This window comes from Heloderma suspectum, chromosome 15 (genome assembly GCF_057233095.1).
Source record: "Heloderma suspectum isolate Gila_16-S chromosome 15, 16-S_ref, whole genome shotgun sequence".
NCBI classification, from domain to species: Eukaryota; Metazoa; Chordata; class Lepidosauria; order Squamata; family Helodermatidae; genus Heloderma; species Heloderma suspectum.
In genome coordinates this window covers 12,541,688-12,553,860 of record NC_139472.1, presented here as the reverse complement: position 1 = coordinate 12,553,860, position 12,173 = coordinate 12,541,688, and the positions used below count along the sequence as shown (strand labels likewise).

General features: G+C 43.3%; 1 protein-coding gene across 1 annotated transcript in view; it reads left to right on the top strand.

Moving 5' to 3' along the window:
- The window catches only part of MMEL1 (membrane metalloendopeptidase like 1), a 68,651-nt gene that overhangs the window by 31,178 nt on the left and 25,300 nt on the right, over positions 1–12,173 (top strand). Inside the window, exons 7-11 of the mRNA XM_084822074.1 lie at positions 979–1,097; positions 3,753–3,818; positions 5,273–5,407; positions 7,399–7,488; positions 11,687–11,823. Of these exons, the coding sequence (XP_084678200.1) occupies positions 979–1,097; positions 3,753–3,818; positions 5,273–5,407; positions 7,399–7,488; positions 11,687–11,823 (547 nt within the window). The remainder of the gene's footprint in view (positions 1–978; positions 1,098–3,752; positions 3,819–5,272; positions 5,408–7,398; positions 7,489–11,686; positions 11,824–12,173) is intronic.

The window sequence follows — 12,173 nt, the reverse complement described above, 5'->3', positions numbered from 1 at the left end:
TGGTTAAGCAATATTTCAAATCAATGAATTAATAAATAAAATTGGGGGCCAAACAAAATAGCAGCCAAATGGAGACTAGAGAAATGCCAGTGAGTGTCGTTTCCCAACTCCTGAAATTTCTCCCACCGGCTAAAAACGGCCAGTTCCTCCCCACTTTTGCAGACTGTGAATGAGTGAGGCGCAATTTAAAAGTGTCCAAGTTCCATTAAAGTTAATGGAAATTAAAGTTAGTGACAACTAACTTGTTTAGTTAAATACACAGTCTTAATATGTGTCTACTCAGAATTAAGCTCCATTGTCTGGATGGGTCGTACTCCCAGGTAAGTATGTCCAGGATTGCAGCCTTAATGACAACTTGGTTTAGATGAATTGGGGCCCTCAATATTTAAGGGTGGAGAAAACTGCTATGCATATTTTTTTTAAAAAAAAAATGTTTTAGCCAACATAGCAATTTACCAGTATTTATTGTACTTCTCGGCTGCTTTTCAAAGTAATTTTTGCCTAAAGCAGCATACAAAACAGCGCGAGTGAAAACACAACACAAAGTTGAAAAGGAGCAGCAAAAATAATAATCAGCATTCAAATACGCATTCAAGCCTGCCAGAAAAAAAATCAAAAGGTGAATCCTCAGCATGAAAGACTAGAACCTTTACTTAGCCAAAGGCTACCCAAAATGAAAGTGAAAATCTTAAGGTTGCACCTGAAAACTCAGAGGGAAGGGACCAACCATACTGCGATGCATTGGCCCTCCTGCCTTGCCATACTAGCACAGGTCTTGAGAGCCACTTCAGGCACTCTGGTATGGCAAACCAGGAGGGCCAATTAAGAGCACATATATCCTGGGCATATGTGTGACAGTTGAAAGGCCCCAGCTCATTAAAGCCAGTCAGCACTGATTCATTATAGCATTTAATTATTCTTTGCTAACTTCAAAAATAATATGTCTTTTTTAATATATATAAATCCTTTTTGCCACAGAGCCAAATTGGAGTATGGAAGAAAAGCTCGCCTTACTGAATTCCCAATTTTATACACGAGTCCTCATTGATATGATTGTATGGCATGATGACCGGGATTCCAGCAGAAATATAATTTATGTAAGGAAACATCAAGAAAAGGAACTATGGTTTGCATATGCCATTAGACATGTTTGCTTATTTTTTTCCTTCCACAAAATTGTATTAAACATTGGTGCTAGTTGGCGTAGAGAGCAATCCTACGGCCAGTAGACACTGTCTAGACGTCCATAAGATTTTTCAGTTTCTGGGAACTGAGGTCATCTGACCTCGGTGCCCAGAAACTATGCTCCCTGCCCCTGCCCCCTCGTAGCTGGCAAGGTTCTTTCACATGGCCACTGTCTCCACACTCGTAAACAGAGCAGGGAGAGGGCAAAAACAGGACGTTCCTAGGGGCAAGGGGGGGGAGACCACAGAAGCTTTTCTAGACAGCTTCCAACCTGGTCTCCAGGACGCTTCCCTCCCCCTCCCCGAAGCTCTAGCTAAATGCCTGAAAATGCACATCTAGCCAAATTGCAGGGCAGCTGGAGCACGGAGGAGGGGATCCCCTCTGTGTTCCATGCACCCTGCATTGGATAGTCGGTAGCCTCTGATTTTTGAGGCTACTGACTATCTCAATAGGATAGCACCCTTAGGCATGTTGGGGGGGGCACCTCCTGCCCCCATGTTTAAGGGCTGGTTCAGACAGAGATATAGCGTATGGCACACCCTTTCCAGAACTTCAGGCTGCAGGTGGGGAAGCTGCATGCTGGTTTTGTTTGTTTTCTTAAGATTTGTATTATATTTTCATTGTTTTAATGAACATCGTACACCACCCTGTGGTTTGATCATGAGGAGCGGTGTGTGTGTGGCCCTCTCCAGGGAGAAAACTGGAAGAGTAGGAATAAAGCTGTGCTGATGCCTATCTCTTTGACATCCTGGGTGTGAGACGTGAAATTGCCTCACCAGGGAGGACTGTACCACATACTTTTTCTGTGCAATAGTAAACAGTGTGCGCCCCAATAAGCTTGAGTAAAAGACAAGTGACTTCTTTGTGCGATTGGAGAACTGGTTCCTGTCTTCAGTTCAGCTTTCCAAGACATGCCGTGTGTTTCCAATCTGATTGCCTCTGGGTCAAAGTATGTCTGTTTCTACATGTGCTGAGCCACCTGAGACTCTTTTAAACTGGGGGTGCTGTGGCTTGAACCTAGAACTATGTGCACGCAAAGCATGTGCTTTACCTCTGAGTCATGGCCCCTTCCCCAAAGCTATTGTAGTGTTACACCATCACACCCCAATCCTCCCAAAAGTGAGAACTCCAGGGGTGCAAGCATTCAACCCAGGGTTTTGTTTCCTTTGAATGAGGTCATTTATGGTGTTTCTGTGATATCTGATTAGTTTACACATGCATATACAGGTTGAGCTCACAGCATTATCACCCCAACAGATACTGTTGCCGCGTTAGGCTTCTCAGGGGACTCTTGTGCCTTAAAGATGCCTCCAGGCTCCGACTCCTAGCTTGATCTTGTCACCAGCTACAACGCAATGCATTTTCATCAATGGAATTAGCACATTGGGCAAAGGGGAGAAGGTGAATCTAGTGGAGTCATCATCCCATCCCTTTTCTCAGGGCCAGCCCAAGACATTTTGCTGCCTGAGGCAAAGAACAAGAGGGTGCCCCCTCCCATTCCATGTTCAAAAGTTGACTGGACTGGCAGTTGAATAATTCCTCAATGCTGGCCATGGGGTAACATCCTTCACCATGCCAGAAGACAGCAAGCTAGCTTAGGGGACATGAGGTAGGCTGCTGAGCACATGGAAATGTCCTCCAGCACATTGCTGCTGCCTCCCAATAACTGCTGTTTGAGGCGACTGCTTCGCTCAGCCTAATGGTAGGGCTGGCCCAGGAGTACATACACACACACACACACACCCTCCCTGAAGCACACACGTTTTCTCAGCTCCCGCCACTCCATTGTTGTATTACTTTTGATTTTTTTGAAGCCACTCTGGGAGCCACTCTTTGGGGCTCTATGGTCCTTGCCACAGAAGTCTTGTTCCTAGAGCATCTTCCTGGAAGCTCTATGGTCCCTGACATAGAAGGCCCATTCCTAGAGCACCCTCCGAGGGAAAAAATGTGATTTGCAATTGCAAAGAGACCCAGCTGTTTAGCACACAGCTCTGTCCTCCAACACATTGCTGCCACCCCCCCAGCATCTGCTGCCTGACGCGACAGCTTCACTCTGCTTAATAGTAGGGCCGGCCCTGCCTTTTCCCATTCACAAAAGATTGCAGCTGATAACCATTCAGTCAGTGCAGGACTTGGCCAGGCAAGACCTGAACAAATTCAAATCTCTGCTTAACAATAGAGGTGGTCAGGCAAGATCTGTCCAGAGAGTTTGGCCAACTTTAATCAGTGAGCCTTTTTCCTCATTACAATTATACGGTGGGAGGTGATCTTCAGGAGATCATCCGGACCAACCCCAAACCTCATTACACTATGCTGAGACAGATCACTGCCCCATTTAGATCAGTAAGTGGTATATTCTGACTGGCAACCACTCTTCCACATCTCAGGCAGAGGCAGGTCTTCCTGACTCTTGCTGCTCAAGACCCTTTTTAACAAGAGACATTGGGGATTGAATCTAATACCTTCGACATGCAAAGCATTTGCTGCCCTGCTCAGCTATAGGCCTTTGATACTGACATTTTTGTTAAATCCTTTGCCACTCACTAAGAGAGATCCTTTTCCTCCAGATCGACCAGCCTGGGTTGGGGATGCCCTCCAGGGATTACTACTTTAATGACGGCAACTACCAAAAAGTGAGTATTCTGCTTCCAAGCAGCAATTTTCTTTTCAAAATTACTTTCCCAGGGGATCCCACATATCTCATTAAGAGTCAACAGAATGGCTGTTACTCCTCTTTCTCTTCTCCGTTCACTTTCTATGTGTTAGTCTCAGAGATGTTCCGTAAAGCAGAGAAGGGCAGACTTCAGGCTTATGGGCACTTTTGTTTTTGTTACTAGAATCCTGAAGTTCATCAACCAGAACCTAAGTATGGACAAACCTGTCTGTTTCACTTTCTGTATTCTGATTAGCAAGCTAGTATATGTGAAAAGGACCTTGGAGTTGTAGTCGATCACAAGCTGAATATGAGTCAGTAGTGTGATGGGGCTGCAAAAAAGGCAAATGGGTCTTTTGCCTTTCAAATTGGATCGATTTTTTAAAATTATTTCATTTCTATACCGCCCAATAGCCGAAGCTCTCTGGGTGGTTCACAAAAATTAAAACCACAAAGCTCAGCATAAAACAATATAAAATAGGAAAGCTTAAAACCACAATATAACAGTACAACCAGAATGAAACCTGGCAACAATGCAGAGATTTAAAATACAGATTGACAACATCAAAGCGAAAAGACTAGGAAGCTAAAATGCTAAAGTACTGGGAGAATAAAAAGGTCTTCACCTGGCACCAAAAGGAGTACAATGCAGGTGCCAGGCGAACCTCTCTAGGGAGCTCATTCCACAGCAGAAAAAGACCTCCTTCTGGTAGCCACCTGCCTCATGCCATTTGGCAGGGGCTCATGGAGAAGGACCTCTGATCATGGTCTTAGGGTCTGCCGGGCAGGCACATATGGGAGTAGGCGAGCCTTCTATAGATGTTTAGTTTCTAAATCAGGGGAAGTAATACTTCCACTCTGCACTGGTCAGACCTCACCTCAAATACTGTGTCCAGTTCTGGACACCATCCTTTAAGAAGGATTCAAATAAACTGGAACATGTTCAGAGAAGGGCAACAAAGATGACCAAGGGACTAGAAACACCTATGAGTAAAGATCGAAAGAACTGGGTATGTTTAGCCTTGAGAAGAAAGGACTGAGGGGGATATGTATCTAAGGGTGCAATCCTATGCATGGTTAGACAGAAGAAGTCCTACAATTCCCAGCATTCCCCAGCCAGCATAACTGCCTGGGGGGATGCTGGGAGTTGTAGGACTTTCTTCTGCCTAAACGTGCATAGGATTGTGCCTTAAAAGGTTGTCACACAATCTGTTCTCCACAACTACTCCTCTATCATCCTTTACTGTAGAACATGAAATAATGGGCTTAAGCATGAAATAATGAAAGCTTATCAAATGTGCAAATGACACAAATGATTCTATGAGTCTTGTCTTCTGTGCTTCTAGCTATCACATCTTTTCCAGTTGGAATTACTGCACGAGGATTGTGTTTAAATGCTAATTCTGATGGGTCCTTTTTTCCCTTTCTGCTTAGGTGCGAGAAGCCTACTTCCAATATATGAATACCATTGCCAAGATGATTAGGGAAGATATGAATATGTCCAAAGATGACAACTTTGTCCTAGAAGAAATGAGAAAAGTTATGGAGTTTGAAACAAATATTGCAAATGTAAGTACAGTATTTGCAGGAAGCCCAAGAGTGAATCCAAAAGTGATGTGTGGACAGCAATATATGGACTCAAACATTTTCAATGGCAGGTTCCATCAACACTACCTTTAGTTCTTTCCTACTTTTCTTGGCAAAAGCTTCCAAAATTGGCTTCCTTTTTATTAAGGATGTGCAAAAGTCCTCTGGGAAATGTGTACACCCTTGACAAAATACCTTTGCTTCCTTCAAAATTCCCTGGGTGTCTTGTCTAGGCAGCAACTTCTAAATTGTCCTTTGAATTTTGCTTTCGGGAAAAAACGACTAGGGATGAATGAATCTGTGAGTTTTGCTTTCTCCCACAATCAGGTTTTTTTTATATCGTCTCAGGTTCTTTCCATCCTGGGTATGAAGAAATTTGTGAATTTTGATAAGCTCTTGTTAAAAAAAAATGAAATTAACATCCATCTGCACTGACCAAATTCAATAGGTATGATTATTCCTAGCATGGAGGGGACTATGTTGTCTCTGCCTGTTGCATAGCTGTTAAAGATGAGGACCCTGTCAGAATAAGAGGTGGCAACTTTAATTCAGCACCACAAATGTGGTTGAATACACAGCAATTCAAACCCAGACTCTGAACATTTCTACATGAGGCTTTTATTGCACGCCTGTGATTAGTCACTCATAGAAGTTTGCGGGTCCTTCACATGATGGCATCAACCACCAGGGCTTCTCCTGCACTTTCTGACCTTTATCCCACTTTTTAAAAGATTGGGGATAACCCGATGAGGAACATTAATCCAATATATCGGCTGTGTGTAATTGTGCAGTTCCATTATAACCACACCACAATCTAGTGGCTGTAAAATGAAACATATAGAACTTGCCACGAAAGGAAATCCCCAATTCAAAACATGCATTCGCCCATGTAAAAGAGCCAATCTTAATCCCACAAAGAATCCAGAAGATGAAGCCCAGGTAAGAATCTGGGATTTTAGCCTTGTGAGGTGAAGCTCTCTATAAGAGCAAAACACTCAAAGCCCTGAGCCTGGATGGAATCTGTCTGTTTCTCTTTCAACCACATTTTATATAGATATAGATACAGATACAGATATAGATACAGATATAGATATAGCTGAACTGCAGGCTGGAAGGTCGGCAGGTCAGCAGTTCGAGACCCGAGTGCTGCGTGACAGAGTGAGCTCCCGTCTTCAGTCCCAGCTTCTGCCAACCTAGCAGTTCGAAAGCAAGAAATTGCAAGTAGATAAATAGGTACCGCCTTGGCGGGAAAGGTAACAGCGTTCCGTGCGCCTCGGTGTTCAGTCATGCCAGCCACATGACCACAGAAGCGTCTTCGGACAGCGATGGCTCTTCGGCTTAGAGACGGGGATGAGCACTGCACCCTAGAGTCGGACACGACTGGTTGGGGACACCTTTACCTTTTTATAGATATAGATATAGATATAGATATAGATATAGATATAGATATAGATATAGCTGAACTGCAGGCTGGAAGGTCGGCAGGTCAGCAGTTCGAGACCCGAGTGCTGCGTGACGGAGTGAGCTCCCATCTTCAGTCCCAGCTTCTGCCAACCTAGCAGTTTGAAAGCAAGAAATTGCAAGTAGATAAATAGGTGCCGCTTTGGCGGGAAAGGTAACAGCGTTCTGTGCACCTCGGTGTTCAGTCATGCCGGCCACATGACCACGGAAGCGTCTTCGGACAGCGATGGCTCTTCGGCTTAGAAACGGGGATGAGCACCGCACCCTAGAGTCGGACACGACTGGTTGGGGACACCTTTACCTTTTTATAGATAGATATAGATATAGATATAGATATAGATATAGATATAGATATAGATATAGATATAGATATAGATATAGATTAATTGTATGTTCTTTCTGTCCTGTTTATGAAGAAATCTGGGAATTTGGTAAGTTCTTCTTTTTAAAAAAAGTGAAGCAAATAAAATTCTCATTCACCCTCAATGCCAACTGTATTCTTTGCTTTTTAGATTTCAGTTCCAGTGGAGGAGAGGCATGACGTCACTTTGCTATACAACAAAATGTCTGTTGCCGAACTCCAGGAAAGGTTTGAGTTGAACGTAAGTATTTGAAGACACATTCCCTAACTAGGGGTGGGGGAGAAATTCATTCGGTTCACATTTTAATTGCTTGCAAAAACATGGGTATATTAGGCAAAATGCATACAGAAATGCATATATGAAGAAAAATGTGCACAAAATGCTTATGAATTTTTATGTGAATGTATTAAAACCAATTCTCGAAGTCTGGGACAAATCGAACCTAAGAATGGAAACATTCTCAAAGTAGGGTTGTTGGAGGAATCCATCTGGGGCATGAAGTTTGCCAAACTTTCAGCAGCTCAGCCCCTTGGAGTCCAGCTCGCTTACCCTCGAACTGGCCCTAGTGGAATGGTAAAATAAGTTTAGAAATGTGTATTTTGAGAAAAGATATGGATATTTATATGTAAAACTTCTATCAACATGAACCTACCTGTACTCTACACTCAGCATCTAAGGTCCTCCTCTGGAAGCCTTCTCCAACAGAGGCTCAGAAGGTGACAACAAGGGATGGGGCCTTCTCCGTGGTGCCCCCCCCCCGATTTTGGAAGGATCTCCCCAAAATTATCTTTTTGGCACCAGGTTACGACCTCTCTCTTTGCAGGCATTTGAAAGCATATGATGAGCTTTTAATCAGTCCTGGATTTGTTTTATGGTTATGGCTGTTTGCTTAAAGTCGTTTTTCGATATATGTTGTCTTCGTGTATAGTGTTTGTTTGTTTGCGGGGGGGGAAGGTTATGTAAATGGTCTTTTAAACTTTGCACACTTTATTTTTATGTTTTTAATCTTTGTAAACTGCCCAGAGAGCCTCAGCTATGGGGTGGTATAGAAGTGTAAATAATAATAATAATAATAATAATAATAATAATAATGATGATGATGATGATGATGGATGTACATTTATATGTAAATTTTAATGCAGTTCAAAATGCAGATTAATGCAGAAACAGGACAGAACAGACTTGTGAGTAGGAGATGTATGGACTGTGTAAAATCCATTCCTTCTGTATTTCAAGGATTGTCGGGCTCCATTTGTTCCATCGTTCGCCCATTGACGGAATCAGAATGTTTTTGTTTCTGAATTTGCGCGAATTGTCACATGCAAAAGTACTCAAAATGTGAAAAGAAAAACGAAAAACTTTAAAGGAAGCCCTGTGTGGGGGAAACTGTGGGGAACCAGAAGGGAATGAGAACCACCCCCACCCTAAGGATGAGGCTGGTGGTCAATGTATCTGAAATCACACTTTATTACCGGAACGTGTATACACGGGTAGCTCACAAAGGAACTACAATTTGGGAACAGGTTGCATGGGTTTTTAAAGGAAAACAAAGTACATAGTAGAAATATGAAGAGAAAGACTTTAGCCAATTAAAAGCTCACATATGTTATCTATATCCAATCACATTAGGGCTGGGGGTGCTCACATATGCATCAGTGCTTCCTAACTGTGAATATATTCCCAACACATATGGGGCACAATGATCTACAAATCCTACCTGCCAGGCAGTACCTTATCTCAGTAGGGAATGGGTTTTTTTCCTACCCATTGCCCATGAGATAGGAGTTGGAGGCTGCTTTATCTGTGTGCAGGAATGTTTCTTCTACCCTCTTGCCCAATTCTTTGTGTCTTGTTTTCCTCAGCTACTCCCTTACAATATTCTCTGTATTTTTCTCTCTTGGAGACTTTGGTTCAGGCCTGATACTTTGGCTCAGGCCTTCTACAGGCTTTTTCTCCCACACCTGAGACCACCTGGTAAAACTAAATATTCAGAAACAACTTCACTAATGTACGGAGAAGTATGCAATTTGGAGTATAGTTTGGAAGGAGCAGATCAGGTCAGAGGCGCTTCAAAATACCGCCCAGTCATGTTCCTCAAGCATCCCTTTCTGTGAGAGCAAGAGCATGGCTCATAAAAGTTGATAAGATCAGTGGCGGCATGGGGGGGAAGTCCATAACAACATGAATGTCATGCTTCTGTGTCTTCCCACTCACCGCTGTTCTTTCCACTCCTGCCTGACCTCTTTCACCCCCTTCTTAGGGATTCACTTTGGCTTGCCTCGCTGGCTTCATGATTTTGGTCAGGCTGACAGCTGAGGCCAGTCTGCTCACTAGTAGAACACATGCCTACAGAGGGCTCACCCCTCAGGGGTAGAGCCAGAGAAGTGAAGGGAAAAACTTTGAAAAATTTGGGGGGAAATGTGTTTTTTCCCCCATTTTTTTCTGAGGACCGTTTTTGATTTTTCCCAAAAGATTTGGAAAATTGTACAGCTTTGGATTATGAAACAATGAAGACAAAGTAGTTATATATTGTCACTAGGGATGCTGGAGAAATCCGCCGTAGACTTAAATGAGGCCGGATTCCAAAGAATCTGACCTCCGGAGCCCACAGCAGACCAGACACACTTATCTCCAGGTCTGGAGGAGTTCCCACAAGGCAGCTCTCCAGCTTCCTAAAAAAACACGATACACTAATGGCAACTGCCATTAATCATAGAATAGTAGGGTTGGAAGGGGCCTACAAGACAGTCGAGTCCAACCCCCTGCTCAAGGCAGGAATCCAAGTCAGAGCACCCCTGACAGATGGCTGTCCAGCCTCGTCTTGAATGCCTCCAGTATGGGAGAGCCCACCGCCTCCCTAGGTCATTGGTTCCATTGTTGTATTGCTCTAAAAGTCAGGACGTTTTTCCTGATGTTCAGCCGGAATCTGGCTTCCAGTAAGGTTGTCACAGGAAAGTTACAGCTGTAAATGGTGTATTGTACGCCATTTGCGGCCGTGAAGCACTTACTTTGACCTAAATACAGCTGTAAATAGCGGCAACTTAGGTAAAAGCAAGTGCTTTATGGCCACAAATGGCATAAAATGCACCATTTACAGCTGTAATTTTCCCACAATAGGCTAATGGCAGTTGCCATTAGCGTATCGTGTTTTTTAGAAATCTGGAGAGCAGCTCCATGAACTCTGGTAGATGCAGCAGGGCTCCAGAGGACTCTGTGGAAAGCCAAGTGGCCCAAACTGCCCCACAGCAGAACCCCCCCAGACTGGACAGTGGGGGGGTGTATATCCCTAATTGTTACCCAGCCTTTACTCCCCACAAAATGATTTCTAAAAACTATGTAATAAGAACACTTTTGCAGAAAGGCTACAGACGTAAACTGTCTGGAAACAATAAAGCCATGGGGGGAAATATGTTTAATCCTCTCTGTAAGATTCCCAGAATTTTTTGTTATTTCATTCCTTATTAAAATTATTGCTCCAAAGTATATTTTACTGATAGACGTTTATGCTCAGTTTCCCAGCATATGAGTAGAGTCACCATTGTGCATTCTTGACAGTAAATGTGTATTCTCGACAGCTTGTTCTGTGTTTCTGACGTTGTAGCAGTCGTTTAATGTTGTTCTAATCTATTCAGACAATAATTACAAATTACTAACTGGGTTTACTTTTAAAATATAAGTTTTAAAATATAATGATATTTTTTACGAGCAAACTAAGTCATATATAAAATAACTTTAGGAACAGAAAGGCTACTTTATCTTCCTAAAGCAGCCGTCCCCAACCTGGTGCCCTCTGGATGTTTTGGACTACAGTGCCCAGCATCCCTGACCATTGGCCATGCTGCCTGAGGCTGATGGAAGCTGAAGTCCAAATTATCTGGAGGGTACCAGGTTGGGGAAGGCTGTCTTAAAGCAACAAAGTGACTTTAGACTGTAAAAAGTGCTAAAAACATAACTAATGTTTATTCCAATTTTTCCAAAAATTTCTAATTTTTCTGAAAACCCCTGGAAAAAAGAGGGGGCAGTTTCCCCATGGCCTCAACATTTCTGGAAATTTTACTTCTCTAGGTAGAGCACATTCTTTGCAGATTGGAAGTCCTAAGTATCTCTAGTTAAAATAACTGGGTAGCAGGTGATGGGAAAGACCTTGGCCTGAGACCCTGGGGTTCTGGAAACAGTACTGGCCAAATGAAGGAATAGGGCTGACCTGTTATAAGGCAATGTCCTATGGCTATGCCCCACTCTCTCATTTAGAAGGCCTGACCTCTCCAAAATGCAGGACTGGGCCATTAAGGAGAAGAATTAAATACTTGGGGAAAGGCCCTTGGCTGTGTCAGGAGGACAGGCTCCCAGGAGGACCATGGTGAGATGAAGATGAAATCTCCAAAGGTCTTAGAATCAAGACTTCTTTTGTGCTCATTCCTCTTTCTCTCGCTCCTAGAATTTTAATTGGACACTCTTCATCCAAGGCATAATGTCTTCAGTAAACATTGAGATCAACCCCAATGAGGAGGTGGTTGTGCATGGATTACCATATCTCCAGGAGCTAAAAGCCGTCATCTCCATGTATTCAGCCAGGTAGAGATGTCAGATATCTTGGAGGACGAGAAACAAACAGAAAGGGAAACAGGGAGAGACAGGAACAGAGGGAGGTAGAGAGAGAAACAGAAACAGAAATGGAAAGAGAGAAAGTAAGAGAAAGAGAGAGAAACAGAATGAGTGAGGGAGAAAGAGAAAGAGAAAGAAACACATGGAGAAAAACAGTGAGAGAGAGACAGAGAGAGAGAGAGAGAGAGAGAGAGAGGAAGCAAGGAGAAGGGGAAAGGAGAAAAACAGGGAAAGGGAGAAAACAGTAAGAGTAAGCAAACCAGAAGGGAGAGAAACAGATTGAGAAAGAACAACAGTAAGAGAATGGAAAGCAGAGAGAA